General features: G+C 39.0%; 1 protein-coding gene across 8 annotated transcripts in view; it reads right to left on the bottom strand.

Annotated features, from left to right (window-relative positions):
• The window catches only part of ube3d (ubiquitin protein ligase E3D), a 48,696-nt gene that overhangs the window by 21,991 nt on the left and 1,803 nt on the right, over window positions 1–24,902 (bottom strand). For 3 of the 8 annotated variants that reach the window (NM_001326410.2, XM_087285744.1, XM_087285745.1), the window contains 8 exon segments: window positions 2,264–2,402; window positions 8,055–8,224; window positions 8,425–8,533; window positions 9,780–9,882; window positions 13,177–13,237; window positions 19,543–19,735; window positions 22,265–22,355; window positions 23,423–23,625. In NM_001326410.2, the coding sequence (NP_001313339.2) occupies window positions 2,264–2,402; window positions 8,055–8,224; window positions 8,425–8,533; window positions 9,780–9,882; window positions 13,177–13,237; window positions 19,543–19,735; window positions 22,265–22,355; window positions 23,423–23,625 (1,069 nt within the window). 8 annotated transcript variants of the gene reach the window in all.

Here is a 24,902-nt window from a genome sequence, read left to right as displayed (position 1 = left end):
GAAAAATTTCATGCTCTATTAAACGTCGATATATAAACAGAGACAAAATAATTCTGACTTACAAAAGAGAAAGCAGGCTATTCCCTCACACCTCAAATTTTATAGAGATAGTTCTCAAGAACCCCATTAGCCAGGATTCCTGAACATAGCTTACCCTTTATCTGCTATTCAATGCTATTTAGCTGTCAGTAGATGTAAATAGTAGAGGATAAAGCTTGATTGTTCTCCCCCATAGGTTAAGCCTAAAGATCTTGACAGCGAGTTGAAGAAAAACTGCCAGGAGACAGATGTTGTGTCTCCTTAATTGGGAGCAAATATGCTGAAGCTGAGGCAAGCATCTTAGCCAGGCTATCAGTCTGATACCAAGGCGCATCTGTTTCAAAGAGATGCTGTTTTTGTTTTTGTTCATTATGATTCTTCTTTCTCACTCGAAGGCATTTCGGCTTAAGTAATGTGGATGAGAAGCACTATAATGCCAGCATAGCTAAAGGTGGACAATTAAAAATGCAGCCAAATGAGCTGACAGGAAACTAAACTTTAACTTTTTAGCTGCAAAGATAAAAACACAAACACTCCGTCCTCATTCGCAAACCATCCGTCCTAAATAATATTCAAAAACAGAATTAGTGTGTCCCAAACTGCGGTGTGTTGAAAAGAGTATGCCAAAGGTTCCCAGATGGTTTACTATTTCCATAGAAATTTGAAGTGTAGAACCGTCCGTACTCTTATTGCTAATGTTGTCCTTAATACATTATGCGTTGGACGTGAATTAAATTTTAGAACAACAAATGCAGGTGAAGAGTGTAAATGAACTACAAACATGGAGCACTGAGATTGGCTAGTGTTTAACATCGGACGGCGCTCTAGACTAGTGTTTAAAAGCAGATGGAGGTCAAGGCTAGTTTTTAATAGCCGTCTGCTGTTAAAAACAAGCATAGAGGGCCGTCTGCTGTTAAAAACTAGCCTAGAGCACCATCTGCTGTTCAAAACTAGCCTAGAGTGCCATCTGCTGTTAAAAACTAGCATAGAGGGCCGTCTGCTGTGAAAAACTAGCCTAGAGCGCCATCTGCTGTTTAAAACTAACCTTAAGCATCATCTGCTGTTCAAAACTAGCCTAAAGCGCCATCTGCTGTTAAAAACTAGCATAGAGGGCAGTCTGCTGTGAAAAACTAGCCTAGATCACCATCTGCTGTTTAAAACTAGCCTAGAGCGCCATCTGCTGTTCAAAACTAGCCACTAGCCTCGAGCGCCATCTGCTGTTCAAAACTAGCCTAGAGCGCCATCTGCGATTCAAAACTAGCCTAGAGCGCCATCTGCGGTTCAAAACCAGCCTAGAGCGCCATCTGCTGTTCAAAACTAGCCTAGAGCGCCATCTGCGGTTCAAAACTAGCCTAGAGCGCCATCTGCTGTTCAAAACTAGCCACTAGCCTAGAGCGCCATCTGCTGTTCAAAACTAGCCTAGAGCGCCATCTGCTGTTCAAAACTAGCCTAGATCACCATCTGCTGTTCAAAACTAGCCACTAGCCTAGAGCGCCATCTGCTGTTCAAAACTAGCCTAGAGCGCCATTTGCTGTTCAAAACTAGCCTAGAGCGCCATCTGCTGTTCAAAACTAGCCTAGAGCGCCATCTGCGGTTCAAAACTAGCCTAGAGCGCTATCTGCTGTTCAAAACTAGCCTAGAGCGCCATCTGCTGTTTAAAACTAGCCTAGAGTGCCATCTGCTGTTAAGCACTAGCCTAGAGCGCCATCTGCTGTTCAAAACTAGCCTAGAGCGCCATCTGCGGTTCAAATATAAGCTCAGAACCATTTTTCTCAGAAAACATATTTCTAAAGGTGTTGTTGACTTAAAGAATTCCAAATGCTCACTTTTCTCTTTTGCTTTTACTGTGTCACCACAGTACCTTTCTACTGTAGTCTGTACTTTTCAAGGCCGTTTTTGCTCTTTGTATTGAGTTTCTCAAGCTGCTGTTTCTGTTAGATGGATATCAGTTGTTTTAGCTCTTGTTTGCATGGTTTTTATGTGTGTGTGTGTGTGTGTGTGTGTCTGAACGCGCAAGTTTTTTTTGTCAGAAAGTAAAAATGCACTGGGTATTTTGTAAGCGTTGAGTTTAGGGTTAGAATTGGCAAAGGGCCAAATACAGTGTGCACAATGTAAAAATCTATGGAATGTCCCCACAATTCACAAAAACAAATACGTGTGTATATATATGTGTGTGTGTGTGTGTGTGTGTGTGTGTGTGTGTGTGGTCAGAGTGGTGTGTGACCTGAAAGGAGTTCATGCAGCGCAGGAATGCAGGCAGTCTGAAGGTGCTGGACGTCAGAAGTGTCTTGAGCTCCTCACATGAGCGCTGCGGGAGGGGAAGTGGGTGAACGCTGATGTCCTTCTCCCACACATCCACAACACTACACATCAGGGAAAAACAGAGATGCTGAGAGGGAAATCAAGCTTTGCTCTAATCATATTACTCCTTTCTTAGAGAGTAAAAAACTGGCTAATGTGTAAGATAATTGGTGGAAGTGGAGCAGAAATAAGCTAGAATCTACTTACAGTTGAAGTCAGAAAGATTCGCCCTCCTGTGATTTTTTTTCCAAATATTTCCAAGAGCAACAGAGCAAGGAATTTTTCACTGTTTTTCCTATAGTATTTTTTCTTCTGGAGAAAGTCTTGCCTAATTAACCTAGTTAAGCCTTTAAGCTGAATATTAGTATCTTCAAAAATATCTAGTAAAATATTACATGCTGTTATCATGACAAAGATAAAAGAAGGTTATTAGAAAATAATTATAGGGCCCTATTATACACCCGGCACAATAAAGCGCAAGGCGTGTTTGGCGCAATTTGTTATTTTTAGACCAGCACAATCATAATTTTCACGTTTTGCACCACGTTGTTTAAATAGCAAATAAAGTCAAGAGGCCGACTGGAGGAGGCTTGTTCTTTATCCTCATGCTGCAGATGGTCTGTTTAATTGTTTTCTCACTAGTGAAGCATTCGGTTTTTCCACTTACAAAGTCCGCCATGTGAATAGCAAATGCGCTATGGTGCGACGCAACTGATTCTTAAAGGCAATGGGAGATGAGACATTGATTGGTTTAAAGCATGTTAAGCTCAAAACACACCCAGAACTCATTAAGACAGGCATGTCCAAACTCGGTCCTGGAGGGCCGGTGTCCTGCAAAGTTTAGTTCCAACCCCAATCAGACACACCTGTGCAAGCTAATCAAGCTCTTACTAGGCTTTCTAGAAACATCCTTGCAGGTGTGTTGAGGCAAGTTGGAGCAAAAATCTGCAGGACACCCCATGCATTAAGAGAATAAGCTCAACACTGTTAGACCATGCGTATACCAGAGCGTATTTTTCCATCGTTAAAGTAGCAAAAGTGGATTCAGACACGCCGTTAAAGTATTTGTGCCATGCGATTTAGACTTTGAGCCTAGATCAGTGGTGCTCTACCCTGTTCCTGGAAATTGACCTTCCTGCAAAGTTCAGCTCCAACCAGAGCCGGTGCGTCCATAGAGGCGACCTAGGCAGCCGCCCATTGCCTTAAAGAATAGAGAGGGCGGCATCCGCAACACTACTTTCACCACCCGCGCCCTCAGTTATATCCGAGTCTAGGACGGCAGAATAGAGAGGGTGGCGATAGCTAACCCCCCCACACTTTCACTTTAGTGTTGAGGGCAGCGTCACCGTCCTTAGCCTAGAGCGGCAGTTGCTCCGGCCCTGGCTCCAACCCTGATTGAACACACCTGAACCAATTAATTAGCACCTGAACAACACTTGATAATTACAGGCAGGTGTGTTTGATATGGGTTGCAACTGAAATCTGCAGGAAGGTTGATCTCCAGGAACAGGGTTGGTCACGCCTGGCCTAGATGGTTGAAATAGAGCCTTAAAACTATTTGTTAAACCCACATGAGATGTGTACTGCTAATCTTGTCCAGGACTCAACTCAACTCAGGTTTAATTATACAGTGATTTTCACATTAATTATAGTTTCAAAGCAGCTTTAAAAAACTTTATCACCTAAACTAATTAACTAGTAACTGATAGCTTTTAACAGTTAAACATTTTAATATATTAACATAGCCATGTATTATAATATCAATTATAATATCATCGTGCTTTTTTTTTTGTGGGTAAAATAAAGGTTATGATAATATCAAGCCAGGCTCATTCTGATTATGTACCCCTTTATACATTTCTGGAGAACGCAAATACATCCCAGGAGGTACGTTTTTTATTTATTTTTTTTGCAGTTTATGTTTTCGCGAATCCACCAGAGGCCGCTGTGTATGCTTTTTCAGATCTCAAATTTCTCTTGTGAGTGCCATTCGCGCATGCTGTTCTCACGTAAATTCACTGTCAACTGAGAGACCGCTGTCAACTGACGGACTGACTGCTTGACCCACCCTCCTCCTTTCCTAAACACTTTTATTTTAGCAGAGTTGAGCATCTGGTAGAGACCTTAATAAATAATATTGACCTTGAAATGGTTCTTAAAAAAATTAAGAACTTCTTTTATTCTAGCCAAAATAAAACAAATAAGACTTTCACCAGAAGAAAAAAATATTATTGGAAATACTGTGAAAAATTCCTTGCTCTGTTTAACATCATTTGGGAAATCTTTAAAAAAGAAATATAATTTAATATAATAATATTTTTGACTTCAACTGTATACATATTTTCCAGCACAGCTTATTAATTCTAAAAATTCCAAATATATTTGCTAATTATTTATTATTAAATTTAAATAAGTTTTTCAGTGAAAACTGTTAATTTTGTTTTTCATTTAACGAAATTAATCATTTTAGTCTTAGTTTTAGCTTACAAGAACTCTGAAGACTGAATGTTTCTTCTCAGGCTGCAGAAGACCAATAATAATAATGTCTTGCTCAGGCAAAACAAAAGTGAAGGTGAAAACAGAAGCTCTGCGCAAAAACTGCAGCCGCACACAGACTGCTGGACCTTAAATGATCTTCATCTGACAGTTTGAGACATTACAGTTTTAATCACGTCACAGCAATCTGTCAATACGCAGCACTGAAGACACCCGAGCGCAGCAGCAGAGAGAATTATGTCCTGACACACATTACGGAGATGATCTATTCAGCACATTTCATTGACATTTACCCATCTGTGCTGTAATTACACAGAAAGCCTGCAGGCAGCTCTTAAAGGCACAGCGCACCCAAAAAATTGTAATTATGCGACAATTTACTGACCCCTCACACTTTTTCCAAACCTATTCGAGTTATTTCTGGTAACACTTCATAATAATACAGCGGGAGAAAGAAGTATTGTCACCATTTCTCTCAGAAAACATATTTCTAAAGGTGCTGTTGACTTGAAATTCTCCTCAGGTGTTAAAAAAACAACCAAAGAAATCCATATATGCAAAGAAAACAAAACTAATTAGTTTACAAATGAAGTTATATAGGCAACGCCGTAGGTAGTGTCGTCGTCTCACAGCAAGAAGGTCGCTGGGTAATTTCTGTGTGGAGTTGGCATGTTCTCCCTGCTTTCGTGTGGGTTTCCTCCGGGTGCTCATTCAAAAGACATGCGGTTTATATCCTCATCTCAAAATCATTCATTAGATATTCCTAACGTTTCCTCATTAGAGGCAGCAATCCTAAGGCACTGTTATGATAAAGGTTCAATCTCCTCTTTGAACGGATTGTTCATATCTGGCTCTAACGAATCCTCAGAATCAAAACTAAAGTTATGGATAGGAGATATAGAAGATGAAATATCTCCAGAGGATAGGAATGAGGCATGTAAAAAGCTCAGATACAAACGATCAATAGTAGCCTGTAACTCGTACAGTACAACTGGTTAATGCGCACATACATAACTCCTGCTATATTGCACAAGTTTAATGATAATATTCCAGATACCTGTATAAAAGTTTAATGAGATAAAAGGTACACTTGATCACTGTATTTGGGTTTGTGTGAAAGTGAAACCCTTTTGGAAAGGTGTTATTGAAATAATTGACCAAATTTTAATCAAAGAAATTACAAAGCAAAGAGGTCAGATTCATAAACATGTATTCTACAAGCTAAACATATTATTGCTCTTAATTGGAAAAATATAAATGAATCTAGAATAGGAAAGTGGATTAAAGAAATGGCATCGCATATGTCAATGGAAAAGACATATCAAAAAGAAACAAAATGTGTTTGAAGATAGATGGAGACCTTTTAATAACTTCTTTAAAGGGTCACGAAACACCAAAACACATGTTTTGAGCTGTTGACAGTCGTATATGTGTCCCACACTGCTAAAAACACTATTAGGACACCTATATTTCACTAAAAAGTGTAAATTGGTGTTTTTGCGTTATTTCAAGCAAATTCGTACTTCCTGTTTGAAACGAATTTTTGAAGCTGCGTCACGGCGATGAGATAATGGCGTGTATTCCAGCGTGCAGACTGGACATCTGTGCCAGAGTGTGTCTTATTATGTCTTACAGTGTGATGCATTAATGCATGAGTAAGGCTTGGTTCAAACCAATCAGCGCGCTCTATTGCGCAACTTCATTAATATTCATTACTGTCACAGTGTTTAGACGACAGAGACGCCACGTTGTATTGGCAAAACAAGCGTAAAGTGTTGCTTTTATAGTTTGCTGCCATTAAGTTTCGTTTTCATTTTCTCTCTGTGAGAGCTCAGCTGGACTCACGCAATGGATTAACAGTGTACGCGACGCTCGACAACAATAACTTACGTGTCTAAGGAGGATTATTGTTTACCTGAGAGCTGTTCTCATCTGCAAACGCTGAGATCTGGATTCGCCTGTAGTCTTCTCTTAATAAAGACGCGGCTCTAGTTGCTGTGGATTGTCCTGTGTCTACAGATTTGGTAAATGAGCGACCAGTGCTCTTTGTTCATTCAGTTAGTTCGTATAGAACAAAGTTAACTATTGCACCGAGTGTAAACATGTTAGCACCACAACCAAACTTTAACCTCGTGTAGGATTTTCACAGCATTTTGTGACCGGAATAACACACGCGGCTTTCTGACGCTACCTGCCGTGTGCATCTAAGTTTCCGGGAAATGCGGAGGGGTTTTTTCTCTCATTTGCCGTGCGGTATCAAACATTGCATTAAAATACACGCTTAGAGCAGTTCCTCGAATCAAATATCTCGTTTGTCACGAGGGGCATGAATGAATTCCCTAATTGAAAGAGCCAGACTGCAGTTAAAGTTCACCATTTAATAATTTGGCAAATAATTCGACTACAGATGTCCATGTAAACACCATCACTTTCTCCCGTGTGTGTGTGTGTGTGTGTGTGTGTGTGTGTGTGTGGGTGTGTTTTGACTCTGAAACTCGCGCTTGCCCAAATAGACACTCCCACACCATCCCACTTTAGTTCCTCCAACACTCCCCCCTAAACAGAGCTGGACACGCCCACTTTTCTGACTTTTTCCAAAGTAGAGGTGTGAAAACACCCTGCTGAAACGAGGGGGTTTCATGGCCCTTTAAATATACAGACTCTTGCCATCTAAAAGAGCAGTTCTGGGTTAGGCTGTGAGATGTTATGATGAACAGTGGAAAGTCTGATTCCTGTAGACGACTCTCTAATTAGCATACGAGCTGAGGGCCTGTATAAGGGCTCATGAATCATGTTTGATCCCTCCGCTTGTGAATGCGGCGAGGAGGAGAGACGTTCAGCCGCAGGGTTGGAGAAGGGGCAGAATTAATGCACACTTGACAAAGCCAGAGCGAGACGAGAGGTAAAAGGTGGAGAGAGTCGTGACGACCTTCTGCTGTCAGAGACACAATGAGGAGCAGAACGGCCACCCACAATGCCTCAGTGATTCACGCACTCCTCTAGACCTCACACAGGCTGAAGTAGCTTCTTGAGGGCTAAAAGTACACCGTCAGAAATGGCTGTGATTTCAACTGTACAGATGCTACAGTAAAAATCTGTAACCATGATTAAAATATTTTGCTGCGCTTTGGTCCGAATAAATGTACGCTTGGTTAGCAGAAGAGACTATATCGATGTTGTAAAGCCTTGGACTGGTAGTGCAGATGTATTGTACTTACTCTCTGAGCTTGCTGTCAGAGCAGAGGATGTAGAGCACTTTGACTGCTGCCACGGCCTGACATGACTGATGCATTCTGGGATGCGAGTCACCGGCGGAGATGAAGCCGTTGGCTCTCGCTGCTGGAGCAGGAAATGAGGCGACCAGAGTGTCGGTGTTCAGAAGCCACAGCTGTTAATGAAATGAGGGGAAAAAAATTATGCAGGAAAAAAAAAAACGTTCACTTTACTCATACAGATCTGCTGTCGTTCTATTAAGTCAGTTTGTTATAAAGTCAGCGATTTATCCAGTCAACTATCAATAAAATTAGGATCTTTGGGTTGAAACATGGCTATTTTTCTTTGTTTTTTCATGATGTTTAACACCCTTACCAAAATCTCAGCTTTTCCATCTGGGCTTTGAATGGAAAAGCGAAATATACTCTGTGCTGCTGAAAGCTCCACCAGTCTCGATGCAAGAGTTTGCTCCAAAAATCTCTGCCTGTAAAAAACAGAATAAAAACAGCTCTGACTCAATTTAATCTACAGATGACAATAAAATGAATGAATGAAGGGATGAATGAATGAATGAATGAATAACTGAATGACTAAATGAATGAATAATTGAATGAATATATAAATAAATTAATAATTGAATGAATGAATGGATGAATAATTGAAGGAAGGAACGAATGAATGAATCAATAAATCAATGAATAACTGAATGAATAAATGAATGAATAATTGAATGAATATATAAATAAATGAATAATTGAATGAATAAATGAATGAATAATTGATTGAATGAATTAATTAATGAACAAAGGAACAAAGGAACAAAGAAGGAAGGAACAAAAAAGGAACAAAGAAATGAATCCATCCAAATGAAAAAAATGAATGAATGAATGAATGAATGAATGAATTAATTAATTAATTAAAGGAAGCAAATGAAGGAAGAAAGGAACAAACAAAGGATAGAAGAAGGAAGAAAGGAAAGAAGAAAGGAGGGTAGGAAGGAAGAAATGAAGGAAGGTATCTGTCCAAAAAAATGAATGAAGGAATGAAGGAATCTGTCTGAAAGAAAGAAAGAAAGAAAGAAAGAAAGAATTAATTAATGAATTAAAGAAGGAAGAAATGAAGGAGTGAATGAAGGAAGAAAGGAATGAATAAACAAATGAATGTATTTGTCCGAAAGAGAGAAAAAAATGAGTGAAGGAAGGGATGAAGAAATCCATCTGAAAGACAGAAAGAACGAAAGAAGGAAGAAATGAAGGAAGGAAGGAATGAACGAAGAAAGGAAAAAAACGAAGGAAGGAATCCATCTGAAAGAAAGAAGAAACAAAGGAAGGAACGAACGAACTAATGAAGGAAAAAACGAAGGAAGGAAGGAACAAAGGAAAAAATACGTCCGAAAGAAAGAAATGAGCGAAGGAAGGAATGAAGGAACAAAGGAAAGAACAAAGGAAGGATTGAAGAAAGAAAGAAAGGAATGAACAAAGGAAGGCATTAGAGTCTGAAAGAAAGGAGCGAATGAAGGAATAAAGGAAAGAACAAAGGAAAGATTAAAGGCAGGAAGAAACAAAGGAAGAAAAAGGAATAAACAAACAAAGGAATGAACAAATGAAGAATATAAGAAAGAAAGGAAGGGAAAAACAAAGGAAGGACTAAAGAAAGGAAGGAAAGAAAGAATGAATGAATGAATGAATGAATGAATGAATGAATGAATGAATAAAAAGAAAGAAACTGACCGTACTGACTCTGACTTGGGCTCTAAACTGAGCTGTGTTAGATCACACTCTCCATCCTCACTGGGCTTCACTGATATTTCAGTAATGTAGAGCTTCAGCACCTCTGAAACACAAAGGACAGGGAGACATATTAAATACAGAAAATTACACAACAGCTGGAGCCTCGAGATTATAACTAAATTATCTCCTGGATCATATGTGCGCCTTCAACATTTCAAGGAAACAAATACATCTTTCTTGTTAGAACAAAAGCTCTAACATAATTCTGAGCACCAATAATGTCTTTACAGGCCAAACAATGAAAACTATTTTGGGAAAGGAATCTTAGCTGAATACTGTGTAGAAGTCAGTGTGAAAACTATAAACTGTATAAACACTCACCGGCCACATTATTAGATACATCTTACTAGTACTGGGTTGGACCCTCCTTTGGCCTTCAGAACTGCCTTAATCCTTCATGGCATAGATTCAACAAGATACTACAAATATTCCTCAGAGATTTTGCTCCATATTGATATGATAGCATCATGCAGTTGCTGCAGATTTGTCGGCTGCACATCCATGATGCGAATCTCCCCTTCCACTACATCCCAAAGGTGCTCTATTGGATTAAGTTCTGGTGACTGAGGAGGCCACTTGAGTACAGTGAACTGATTGACATGTTCAAGAAAGCAGTCTGAGATGATTCACGCTTTATGACATGGTGCGTTATCTTGCTGGAAGTAGCCATCAGAAGATGGGTACACTGTGGTCATAAAGGGATGGACATGGTCAGCAACAATACTCAGGTAGGCTGTGGTGTTGACACGATGCTCAGTCAGTACTAATGAGCCCAAAGTGTGTCAAGAAAATATCCCCAACACCATTACACCACCAGCAGCAACCTCAACCGTTGATACAAGGCAGGATGGATCCATGCTTTCATGTTGTTGACGCCAAATTCTGACCCGACCATCCGAATGTCGCAGCAGAAATCAAGACTCATTAGACCAGGCAACGTTTCTCCAATCTTCCATTGTCCAATTTTGTCCAGTTTCCTGTTCTTTGCTGACAGGAGCGGCACCTGGTGTGGTCTTCTGCTGCTGTAGCCCATCCGCCTCATGGTTGGACGTGTTGTGTGATCAGAGATGCTCTTCTGCAGACCTCAGTTGTATCGAGTGCTTAATTGAGTTACTGTTGTCTTTCTATCAGCTGGAACCAGTCTGGCCATCCTCCTCTGAACTCTGGGATCAACAAGGCATTTGTGCCCACAGAACTGCCGCTCACTGGACATTTTCTCGTTTTCAGACCATTCTCTGTAAACCCTAGAGGTTGTTGTGCGTGAAAATCCCAGTTGATCAGCAGTTTCTGAAACACTCAGACCAGCCCATCTGGCACCAACAACCTTGCCACGTTCAACGTCACTTAAATCGCCTTTCTTCCCCATTCTGATGCTCGGTTTGAACTGCAGCAGATCATCTTGACCATGTCTACATGCATTGAGTTGCTGCCATGTGATTGGCTGATTCGAAATTTGCATTAACGAGCAGTTGGACAGGTGTACCTAATAAAGTGGCCGGTAAGTGTACAAACACACACACACGCACAACTTATGCTAGCCCAGGCTCAATAGAAAAATGTACCCCAGCCAACATTTCTGTATAAAGTATGTTGTTGCAGGTACGTTTTGTTGAACGTTTTAGATAGCAAATCCACTAGAGTGCGCTGTCTACATTTTTGCGAATTTCAAATACAATACTTAGGTACGTTTTGTTGTACGTTTCAGACACACACCCTTCTTGTGCACGTCCAAGAGAAGGCAGAGCTTGTCGTAAAGATAAGCTAGCGAACCACTGAGCTAAACCATTCGCTTAACCCAACCAATAGCATTTTCAAAAGCAGATGTGAGAGAAAAGTGCACTGCCGCCGCATAGTTTTACCTTGATTTTACATTGCTTTTGTGGAAGTACGCTCCACTGGACTCAAACCAGAGCGCTCTGAAGCACAAAAACTATATAAAGTAAACCTTTCATGCCAGAAAAAAAAAACATATGGAAATGGATAGGAGACGCAAACATATTTGTTACTAGTTATAGACCGTGTTAAGATGTTTTGTGGTGTTTATTTGGTGTTGCGCAAAGAATTTTTTAAATGGTGATTTATCTCTGTTAATATCATTAGTGTGAAAAGCAACAAAAGTTGTTGTCGTCATACTGCCCCCTAGTGTTCACTTTACCTACAACCTGCACTCATATGGATGCTGATGCAACCTGTATTGCCATATACTCTAGAACTAGTAGGAAAATGCTAGTAAGATATTAAGAGGAAAACTGATGCAATTAAATACATATTTTTAAATACAGCACTTGTAAATACTAAAAAAAATAAAAAATAAAATAAAATAAAATAAAATAAATAAAAATAAAATAAAAATAAAATTAATTAAATTAAATTAAATTAAATTAAATTAAATTAAATTAAATTAAATTAAATTAAATTAAATTAAATTAAATTAAATTAAATTGTGACATCTGAGTATGCACAAAAGTGAATTTCAGGGAAAAAAATTCAAAGCATAGTGTCAATTCATTACACAAAGATTTATTATATTGTCTAAAGGAGAAGTGGTTGTTGTTCGTGTAGCTTCCTGAAGATGAAAGCCCATGCAGTTGCGAAAACATGAGTCCAGTAAAGAAGAAGCTCATTTTTGCATGAACTATTGTTTTAAATCAGTGACAAAATACAACCCGACTTGACTAAAAATCTCTAAATCACTAAAAATAGACCTCTGCAAACAGAAAAACTGACTATTTTTGCTTCAAAAGCACAGAACTTTTATAAATACCCAAGACTCCCTTTTCAAAGAATGTCTCTGTGCTGATGGAAACACTGAATGTAATGTATTATGTGTTGTGTTTACAACCAGTGTTATTTTGGTATCACTGATATACCGCAGGGGTATCACGGTGGCTCAGTGATTAGCACATTTATTTGTATTATCTTTCCATTTCTCAATCTGTTTGGTGACTAAAACATTATTTTAATGAATATATCTGTTTAATAAATCTGTTTTGTTTAAATGCACCAATATACAGTGCCTATAATCACTGAGAAATGGATACAATTTTAATTTTCAACATGGGGTGCACTCAGTACTGTATGCTTGGGTCTGTGCATGTGTGTGTGTGTGTGAGTGCATGTGCTATATCTGTGTATGTATGTGTGTATTTGCATGTAAGCTTGTGTCTTGTGTAGGTGTGTGAGTGTATTTGTGTTTGTGTTAAGTGTCTGTCTGTGCGTAGGACCCGTGGGTATGCGTGTATGCATGTGGTGTCTATGTGTGTGTTAGTGTATGCACATGTCTGTGCATCTGTATGTGTGTATGTATGCCTGTGTGTGTGTGTGTGTGTTTTCATACCCGCAGTGATCTCCTCTCCCAGTGCAGTGGAGCACCTCCTGCAGGACACCAGCACACGCTTCTGTTGCGGACGACACACACATTTTTCACTCTTTGTTATATTGCAGCCATTTGCTAAAATAATTTATGCTGATTTTAAAAGACATTTTAAATGATTTAAAATCATTGGTTTTCCTCATTAATGTACACACAGCACCACACATAAACAGAAAAACACAGAAATGTTGACAAAAAAGGTTTTCATTATGGAAAATCCTAAATAGAAAGCATGTAATTAATGTAGGAGAGTTATGAATGAAATTTAATATTGATGATTAACAGGGTCTTTTAGACAGTGTTTAAATAGTGTCCCTGTATCTGTGGTTACACTCAGCAAACAGCAGTGATTTCAGTGAACTGATGCAGGGGCGGACTGGCCATCTGGCAATTCTGGCAAATGCCAGAAGGGCCGGACCATTTTTTTAAATGTGGGCCAGTCAGTTTTTTATTTTTATTTTTTATTTTATTATTATTTTTATATGTATTGTTTTTACATGCAGGCAGCTTTTATCTCGTGTAACGTGAATATTATGATGACGTTGATGATGGTAATAATAGTAATAATAATAGTAAATGTTAAGCATTTGGCCCAATCGGTGATAGTTTCGAGAGGGGCCGACTCAATCAAAGATTACGCGGACATAATCAAAATCTGGCAAGAATGTCAAACAAACAGTACGTATGGTAATGTGGGCTGGTGTGGCTATAGTGCCAGGGCTGAATTTTTGTCCCAGTCCGTCCCTGAACTGATGAACAGTCATGTGAACACAATGGCCAATCAGCGCTGTTTAAGAACGGGCTCAAATGTTAGCGGGAAATTAACTTTTTAAAAATTTCAGTACAGATTGTTACCGAATTCCATAATCATGACAAACCTACATCGCAGAGTGGCTATAAGCAGGGCCAGACGGTATTTGCGGACGTTTTTTGCTATTTCTGCAGAGAATTTTGGTAAAAATCTGTGGATTTCTGTGGAATTATTTTGGGAGTATCATAACTAAAACCTTAATTAGTGAAATAAAAAAATCATATTTTTTTAGCTTGTATTTAATGTTTAAATTGCAAATCTAATTAGATTCACTTTATTTGGTAAACTAAGCCAGTCTTTATATAATATATATACTAAAAGACAGAAAATATTACAATACAAACTGCACTGTACATAAATCAGATGAACATTTTCATATGAGTCAATAATATTACTGTAATCAATTAAAAAACTAAATAAATATAGATTTACACACATTTACTCAAGTAAATAAACAGAATTAATGATGGGCTAAAAATTTTCAAGCACGCGCAGATTCTGTGTGGGCCTAGCTATAAGTCACTTTCCAAAACCTTTGCATTCACTGTTCCTCTCTGGTGGAATGATCTTTCTATTTCCACTCGGACTGTGGATTCACTGCTATCCTTCAACTGGCAACTAAAATCTCTCTTCTAAAAACACCTAAACCCCAGTGAATAATACCAAAACCACCTCTAGAAGCACTCTCTCTCCATCACAAACAAGTTACTTTGTATAACTGTGCGTTCACACCGAAAGCGGGAAGAGCATCCAAGGTCGCCCTGGCGCCAACGCTGTCTGCCTTCAGCTCCGACGTCAAAACTCGCTACATTGATCTCGTATTTAAAGGGGCCGTTGCAGCATATCAGTTAGATTCCTGCATAAAACATGTTTCTAGCGTGAAAATGTTGCGCACTTCTTATCAAATTCATTTAACAATGGAAGATCGAGTAGCATGTGGTGTGGCTTTGCTCCACTTAATTATCCAATGTGTCCATATGTCTGAAATATCCTGAAGCAGCAGTACTGTTTTGTATGGTCACGTGAGGTTCCCGCTTTTTAAAGTTAAATATACAGTAAATAACATTAATGCACATCAGTAACTCGCCAATAATTTATTTAATGCATGTTACTGTAAGAAAACATTGTAAATAATTGAAAACCCAGCGACCTCAATCATCAAACCCTTGGGAACAACTGTGGTCGGCACTAAAGTTCACAGGTCTGTGTTCTCTGGACTCCTCTCAGGCGGTGGACGTCTTCATTCTGATTGCTTGCCGCCGAACCGCGTCACAGCTCATTACCATAAAGTTGACTTGATTTCAACTCTCTTTGACGCTCACGCCGGCGAAGACGCGCCGCTCCTCGCGGCTTAATGGGGGTCACCACAGCAGAATGAACCGCCAACTTTTCAGGCTTATGTTTTACACAGCGGATGCCCTTCCAGCTGCAAACCCAGCACTGGGAAACACCCATACACTCTCATATCACCCAATTCATCTATACCGCATGTCTTTGGACTGTTGGGGAAACCACAGCATCCGAAGGAAATCCACGCCAACACGAGGAGAACATGCAAACTCCACACAGAAATGCCAACTGACCCTGCTGGGACTCAAAGCAGCGACCTTCTTTTTTAATTATTATTTTTATATTAAATATTTTTTATTAGTTTTTTTCTTGATATAACATACAATACCATATAAATATATATAAAATGTAGACAAGTTCTTCACAATTTATAAATTTGTTCATCAATTTAGAAAATAAATAATTGGACAACCAGTAACAAAAGTATAAAAATACCAAAAATAATAATACAAAGCATAACAGGATGAGTTATCAAAAAGTAGGCTGCATGACGTTTAATTATGGACAGGTTAATAAGACCAAACATAGGTTGTGCAAACTTTATTACTTTCTCTAAAATATTAAAGTGTTTCAAGCTATATTTTCTTTTTATAGACTGGCATAGCCCTAATACGCATCAGACATTTATAGTTTATATAAAAACGAGCACTTAGCTCATTTGACTGTGATCATTATGCGGATCATATTGCATATTCGGTTAATTCTTCAGTAGCCTTGTAAATAATGTATTTTATTAATGGATTGTTTATAAGGACTAAGCTATTAAATACTGTAATTCTCCGAATGGAAAATGCTTGAGTGGATTGATAATATATCATCATTCAAAACTTTATCCATCATGTTTACGATCAGCCCCTCACCCTTCAATATTACAGATAGATTTATCAGAGGATTTGGACATGAAAGAGCAGGCTCTCAGTAACCTTCAAGACAAGCTCGTCCCATCAGAAACGACTCTCGCTTATGACGTCTGCTTCGTGGGCACCGTTGCATTTGTACACATGCCTTAAATTAATGCTTTTTGTCTGTAAAAAATTTAAATGTTCATAAATCCTCAACGGTGCGATTAGCTATTTTTGCCAGCAGGGCCTAAAAAAATGACAAACTTCATATAAAGCGACTATCAAATACAACAGCTGATGTAATATTTACTCCCGAAGGCTAAACACTCCTGTTCACTAAACATTTCATCATTTAAAAAGCGCTTTCAGTACAAATCGCACAAATTAAATTGTCATAAAAGAAATATTATCAAAAAGATTTTTTTTTTATGGAGACCCATCTAAAAACAATCGACAATCAGTAATTCATTTAGTATAAACACAAGTTTTAGTAACAATAACTTAAACCGAAACATAACTTTGTACATGAAAAAGCAGGCTCTCGGTAACCTTCAAGACAAGCTCGCCGCAACAGAAATGACTCTCTTATGACGTCTGCTTCACAGGCATTTCACGATGTATGCGTCACCGTCACATTTGTACACATGCTTTAAATGAATGCTTTTTGTCTCCCAAATTCATGTAATAACGATATTAATGTTTAACTGTAAACGTTTCTGTTCAGAACGATTAAAGTTGATCTTTTTTTCGTTTTTTGTTTCCGTTCCTTGAACCGGTTTGGAGCCCTGGGATAGATACATTCATATTTCAAGTCAGGAAATGAAAATCTCCCATATATCTATTTCCTTGTAATCGCTATTCATTTCGGCCAGCATTTTCTCATATGATACATTCTCAGACATGGATTCCATCCATAATTAAAGTGTAGGGCATTGAATATCTTTCCAAAACCTCAGTATTATACATGTTGCTGTAGTAATGCCCATAGTTATAAGGGTAAACTCATCTTTTGTAATATGTAGAACCTCAGTTTTGTCACCTGAAAGGCATATCCTGGGTGAGAGAGGGATATTAAATCCCAGACATCTACCTAATTGTGTTAACACAGATTCCCAAAAGGGTTGAATCTTTGTACATTGTCCTAATGCATGAAAGTATGTACCAATCTCCTGTTTACATATCCAGCATTTATTATCATCTAGGCATCCCATTAAAAGTCGCACTGGAGTGTGATAATACCTATGAAGTATTTAATACTGTATATATTTACCTCTTGCTTAAGCAGAAACCTTCTTGCTGTGAGGCAACCGTGCTAACCACTGAGCTACCGTGTCGCCTCATGACTAAATGTAAAAAATGTAAATCCTCAACGCTGCGACTTGCTATTTTTGCCAGCAGGGCCTAAAAAAATGACAAACTTCATATAAAGCGACTATCAAATACAACAGCTGATGTAATATTTACTCCCGAAGGCTAAACATTCCTGTTCACTAAACATTTCCCCATTTCAAAAACGATTTCAGTACAAAGTGCACAAATTAAATTGTCATAACAGAAATATTATTAAAAATTTTTTTTTTTTTTATGGAGACCCATCTAAAAACAATCGACAATCAGTAATTAATTTAGTATAAACACAAGTTTTAGTAACAATAACTTAAACCGAAACATAACTTTGTACATGAAAAAGCAGGCTCTCGGTAACCTTCAAGACAAGCTCATCGCATCAGAAACGACTCTCGCTTATGACGTCTGCTTCACAGGCATTTCACGATGTATGCGTCACCGTCACATTTGTACACATGCTTTAAATGAATGCTTTTTGTCTCCCAAATTCATATAATAAAGAGAACGCTAAAATAACGCTATTAACTGTTTAACTGTAAACGTTTCTGTTCAGAACGATTAAAGTTGATCTTTTTTTCGTTTTTTGTTTCCGTTCCTTGAACCGGTTCGGAGCCCTGGGATAGATACATTCATATTTCAAGTCAGGAAATGAAAATCTCCCATATATCTATTTCCTTGTAATCGCTATTCATTTCGGCCAGCATTTTCTCATATGATACATTCTCAGACATGGATTCCATCCATAATTAAAGTGTAGGGCATTGAATATCTTTCCAAAACCTCAGTATTATACATGCTGCTGTAGTAATGCCCATAGTTATAAGGGTAAACTCATCTTTTGTAATATGTAGAACCTCAGTTTTGTCACCTAAAAGGCATATCCTGAGTGAGAGAGGGATATTAAATCCCAGACATCTACCTAATTGTGTTAACACAGATTCCCAAAAGGGTTGAATCTTTGTACATTGTCCTAATGCATGAAAGTATGTACCAATCTCCTGTTTACATATCCAGCATTTATTATCATCTAGGCATCCCATTAAAAGTCGCACTGGAGTGTGATAATACCTATGAAGTATTTAATATTGTATATATTTAACTCTTGCTTAAGCAGAAACCTTCTTGCTGTGAGGCAACCGTGCTAACCACTGAGCTACCGTGTCGCCTCATGACTAAATGTAAAAAATGTAAATCCACAACGCTACGACTTGCTATTTTTGCCAGCAGGGCCTAAAAAAATGACAAACTTCATATAAAGCGACTATCAAATACAACAGCTGATGTAATATTTACTCCCGAAGGCTAAACACTCCTGTTCACTAAACATTTCCCCATTTAAAAAGCGCTTTCAGTACAAATCGCACAAATTTAATGATGAACTGCAAGTTGTTTCTCAGTGTGTCTCCCAACTTTATGCTGAAAATGTCATCAGGCATTAAGAGGGTCATCGATAAGAACCCAGATGAGTGTGTGCTGAAGTTATTTAGGACTGAGAGAGTGCTGGAAAGCGTGTCTTTATGGCCACAGGCTACACACAGATTGAGACAGAGACAGAGAATCAATCGCTCTCGAAGACATGATCTGCTCTCCTCCGCTGTAATGTTTTTACAAGTGGATTTCCTCACCGCCTTGGCTTTTATTGCGATGAAAGGAAAGCGTCTGTCAGGCCTGAGGCTGTGTTAGAAAGAGAACCGCCAAAATATCACGACCGCATGAGAAACATCAGCAGGAAGACAAATCTGGGCCTGCTAGTTTTCAGCTTAGTTTTTTCTCTCATAATTGTTTTGTTTTTGCGTCTTTCTGAACTGTGTTTTCTGGTTCATTATAACCACAACTCCACATTGCAGATTCAGTGATGCGACTATTGCAGATTCACACATTGCGGATATTGTGCAGCACTAATTCACACACAGCTACATCTCACACGATGTAAAAAGTGACATCTGAAAATGCACAATTAGGTGCGCTTCACACTGTTACCTCTACAGCGGCCCGTGTCAGACTCTCATCGCAGCCGTCGTCCCGCAGCAGCAGAATGAAGGTGTCCCCCAGCAGGCAGTCTCCAGCTCGCGGCAGCAGTTTTCTGTTGGCGAAGGGATCTGGATGGCAGCACCAGTCGTCCACTAATGCATTCCAGTTTCCATTGGGCAAAGGAAGAACCCGTCCAAAAGACCTTTAAAGAGACAGTTCACCCAAAAATGAACATTTACTCAATTTAAGATCCTACATTGACTTCTCTGATCTTAACTAAAGCTCTCTAATGTGTTTTCCACTGTAGAGTCACTATGTGATCATACTCCAGAGTTATAGGCCGTATGTGTTGGATTCAGAGTCTCCAAGTCGCCAATAAACAGTAGTTAAGATTGTCCTTTTTTCTGCTATCGTGACGTACATCCACCTAAAATGTCCTGAAATGAGAAACAAATGTAGGACGGGGCATGATTTCGTCCTTTGGGACCCGATTGGAAAGACAAGGGCTGCTAACAAAATGAAGGAAGATTGACGAATGGACAAATTCTGATAGACACGCCCTAAAAAACTAATAGCCCCTCCCTAAAGGACTAATAGCCCCTCCCTAAAGGATTGATAGCCCCTTCTCAAATGGCTGATACAGCCCTAAAAGACTGATAGCTCCGCCCTAAAGGATGGATAGCGCCTCCCCAAACAGCTGATATTCCAACCCTAAATGACTGATAGCTCCACCCTAAAGGAGGGATAGCAATTCTCTAAATGGCTAACATCCCCGCCCTAAATGACTAATTGCCAATCCCAAAAGGATTGATAGTCCGAACCTAAAGAACAGATGGCCCCACCCTAAAGTATTGATAGCCCCTCCCTAAAAGACCGATAGATCCGCCCTAAAGAATGGATAGCCCCTTTCTAAATGGCTGATAAAGCCCTAAAGGACTGATAGCCCCACCCTAAAAGATGGATAACGCCTCCTCAAATGGCTGATAGTCATTTTATAGGGCTATCCATCATTTAGTGCCCTAAATGAGTGGTTGTCAAAGTGGGGGTCAGGCCCCCCGAGGGGTCGCGGGGCAATGAAGGGGGGTCGCCTGGTGATTTCCAAAAATCTATTTATTTTTATTAAACCATAAGAATTAACATATTTTATCCATAACTATACTGAAAATAAAAATAGTCGTTTATAGTTACTATATACTATGTTACTATAGTAGCTTATAGTTACAGTTCTATTGGATTGCGACCCCTGGGGTAATTACATTATATTAAAGGCAGCAATAGCGTCAGATGCATTTTGATTTTATAACATCAGGTTATACTTTCTGGCACATTTAAAGCACTGACACAAATTTAATTGGTGTGTCTGCGTCATTGCATGCAAGGTTTCTGTATTTATAACCACCTCAGAGGATATTGGGGGTCGCGACTCACTGGCATTGTTATTTTGGGGGTCGCGGGCTGAAAAGTTTGGGAACACCTGCCCTAAATGATGGATAGCCCCTCCCATAAGGATTCATAGCCCCACCCTAAAAGACAGATAGTCCCGCCGTAAAGGATTGATAGCACCTCCCCACATGGCTGATATTTCTCTAAATGACTGATAGCCCTTCCCAAAAGGATTGATAGCCTCACCTTAAAGGACTGATGGTTCAGCCCTAAAAGATGAATAGTGCTTCTCTAAATGGTTAATATCCCCACCCTAAATGACTGATAGCCTCTGCCAAAAAGACTGATAGCCCCACCCTAAAGGACTGATAATCACGCCCTAAAAGATGGATAGTGCCAACCCCAATGGATGATAAAGTCCAAAAGGACTGATAACCCTAGCCTGAAGGATGGATATTCCCGCCCTAAAGGACGGATAGCACCTTCCCAAAAAATTGATATCCCTGCCCTAAAAGACTGATAGCCCCGCCCAAAAAGATAGCCCCACCCTAAAGGACTTACAGTCCCACCCTGAAAGATGGATAGCACCTCCCCAAATAGCTGATAAAGCCTTAATAGACCATGGGCCAAAGTCAATGTAAATTTTATTTATATAGCACTATTTAACACAACCAGAGTTTGACTAATGTGCTGCACAGTACAAATCAAAACTGAGAAAAAACAAATATATAGATATATATAAAAAATTATAGCTAAAACAACTAATTTTCACTGATTAAAATGCCAAATCAAAGAGGTAAGTTTTCAACCTAGATTTAAAAATTTATTTGATTAATTATTTGATTAAAGATTATGTTTAAATTAGTTTTTTACAAAATATTTAAGTAATATTTAACAAAGATCCATATACATACAGATACATTTAAACATAAAAATATGAAAAATAAATTTAGATTTCATGACAACCTTAAGCCAAACATCAAATTCCCCGAATAAAAAGCTTAATTTCCATAATCTCTAATGAATGTAAAAGCAGACTGCAGTTATGCTTATATTTAATAATACTATAATATTCAAGTAATGTTAAAATAAAACATAATATTTTACTATATAATAATATTGATATCATTTTACATAACTTTAATAGACACTATAAGAATAACAATGGATGATTTACTGTACCTCAGATTTTGACAAATAATTTTGACTTCAACTTAAGCGACAACCAAAAATCCCTTATATACCATCCCCCATGAGCAAATGATGACCGAATCTTCATTTTTTGTTGAACGAAATACTCTGAAATAATGTAAAAGAAATCAGTAGAACCAGTAGAAACACTGCTGACCTGTGTTGGAGCACTCTGGAGCCACAGGATTGGCACATTACGGAGTAGCTCTCATCGACTCTCAGCTGGCCAATCACACTGCAAGGAGATTCTGAAGAAAGAAAATGATTTATGAATTATGTTTATACAATATTGATAACATTTAAGACTTGCTGCTTTCAGAAATCTCTTTAAAAGGGTCAAATGAACAGCATTTATTAAGGATTAAATGAGGTTTTCTAAGTTTTAAATTAATTTTTATAATCAGCTGACTCTCAGCTGTTCTGACATATAGTTCAGTTTAGGCTTAGAGCAGCAGGTCATGTTACCAGAGTTTTCTTTGTTCTTCATTAATCTCTGTTAATCTGTTGTGTGTGTGTGTGTGTGTGTGTGTGTGTGTGTGTAGCTCATGAACTCATTACTCAAATCCAATGAAAAGCAATCAGACAATCAGAGTCACTTTTCCTGGGTTAGTGAGTAAAAGTGGACTGTGAAGCGTCCTGTGAAGCGCTCTGAAATCTGCATTGTTATTTTATGTTTGGCGTAATCTTAACTGAAACATGAAGACAGGGTGGAGCATAGTCTAGCTCCTCCCCTTTGTAAAAAACAGCCAATAGAGTCTTGTTTGAATACAGCTCAGTGAGAGTGGTTGAGCTCAAGCGCATCAAATGAAACGCAAATGAGATGCCTTGAGGGGGCGGGGCATGTAAGAGAGCATTTGATTGGTCAGAAGATTTGATTAGAAACTGAATTTTGAAGTGACGAGAATAAATTGTTGATCCATTCAAGGCGGTAGCGACAAACTGCAAGCTTTACATCAGTGTTTCCTAACCATGTTCCTGGAGGACCACCAGCTCTGCACATTTTCCATGTCTCCTTAACCAAACACACCTGATTCAGATCATCAGCTCAACAGCAGAGACTGAAAGACCTGTAATGGGTGTGACAAAGGAGACATCCAAAACATGCAGTGTTGGTGGTCCTCTAGGAACATGGTTGAGAAACACAGCTTTACATGCTTTTATCAGTTTTATATCTTCTAAATGCAAATGTTGTCACTGTTTTAGTGCGCACTAGCTTATAGATATGCTAAACACTAACAATACTGATGCTAACATCTAAAAACATATCTTTTTATTTCATGGGACCTGTATTGATGTGAAAGATCTTAGCGTGTACCTGTTGGCTGCTCCACTTTTAGACGCAGTCTGTAATGGGAGCCTTGTTCAGAGTTTGCTGGGCTTTTCTGCTTCTGCGCCTCCACCAGACTGACTCCAGGTGTGAGGGTCACCTGAAAGCTGCTGTCAGGAGTCTGGATGTTCAGGATGGAGTCTGGTTTGGATTCGATCTTCACATCTGCACCATCACCGATGACGTCACTGCTGAGGAGGTCAAACGTGAAGTGAAGCCCTAATCATACGTACAACTACACTGTAAATAATGCTGGCTTCCACACAATCGATGTGTTGGGACAACATGAAGGAATTCATTCATTCATTCGTTTATTTTTCTTTTGGCTTAGTTTCTTTAGTAATCAGGGGTCATCACAGCGGAATGAACCGCCGACTTATCCAGCATATGTTTTACGCAGTGGATGCCCTTCCAGTTGCAACCCATCACAGGGAAACACACATACACACGTACTCTTCACCATCAGCACATGTTTTGTGAGGGAAACCAGAGCACCCGGAGGAAACCCAAACAAACAGAACATGCAAACTCCACACAGAAACGCCAACTGACCCAGCCGAGGCTCGAACCAATGACCTTCTTGCTGTGAGGCGATAGTGCTACCCACTGCGCCACGTGTTGGTGTGGGTTTCCTTCAGGTACTCCAGTTTTCCCCACAGTCCAAACACATGCGCTATAAGTGAATTGAATAAACTAAATTGGCCATACTGTATGCGTGTATGAATGTTTCCCAGTACTGGGGTTGCAGCTGGAAGGGCATCCTCTGTGTAAAACATATACTGGATAAGTTGGCGGTTCATTCCACTGTGGTAACGCCTGATGAATAGTGACTAAGCCGAAGGAAAATAAATGAACGAATGATTGAACTTGAACAAGCAGCAATGTTTTTGAGTGTAGTCTAGATTAAGTAAAATCTTAATGAGTTAAAAGTTAGGGTAGACTCTCTCAAGAAACAATTAAGTGAGTTTATTTAACATAACATTGGATTATTCAACTTAATATACTTTCCCAGAGATGGGTTGCGGCAGGAAGGGCATCCGCTGCGTAAAAACTTGCTGGATAAGTTGGCGGTTCATTCCGCTGTGGCGACCCCGGATTAATAAAGGGACTAAGCCGACAAGAAAATTAATGAATTAACTAAATATACCATAATATTATGGGGCTGCCGAATTCTTGATTCTGATTGGCTGATGAGCAGGCAGTTATTTTCAGATAAAAGCACAGCTGAAGTAGTTCCGGCAGGTTTTTAAGCAAATTACAGTTCCATATCTCTACGCCGAATCTAAATGATGAGTTATTTCACAGCTACAACACACAAATCACATCAGAGCACTCTAAAAAAACAAAACTTTACATTAGACAGCTGAGTATATCCGTTTTTTACGGTCAAAACTTTGGATGAAATGTGTGAGAAACTACAAAAACCTGTTAGATAACCATTTCTCTGAATTTTAAGAGGCTTAAAAAC

The sequence above is a fragment of the Danio rerio genome, chromosome 16, assembly GCF_052040795.2.
Source record: "Danio rerio strain M-AB ecotype USA chromosome 16, GRCz13ab, whole genome shotgun sequence".
In the NCBI taxonomy this organism is placed as follows: domain Eukaryota; kingdom Metazoa; phylum Chordata; class Actinopteri; order Cypriniformes; family Danionidae; genus Danio; species Danio rerio.
This window is presented reverse-complemented; position numbering and strand designations above follow the sequence as displayed.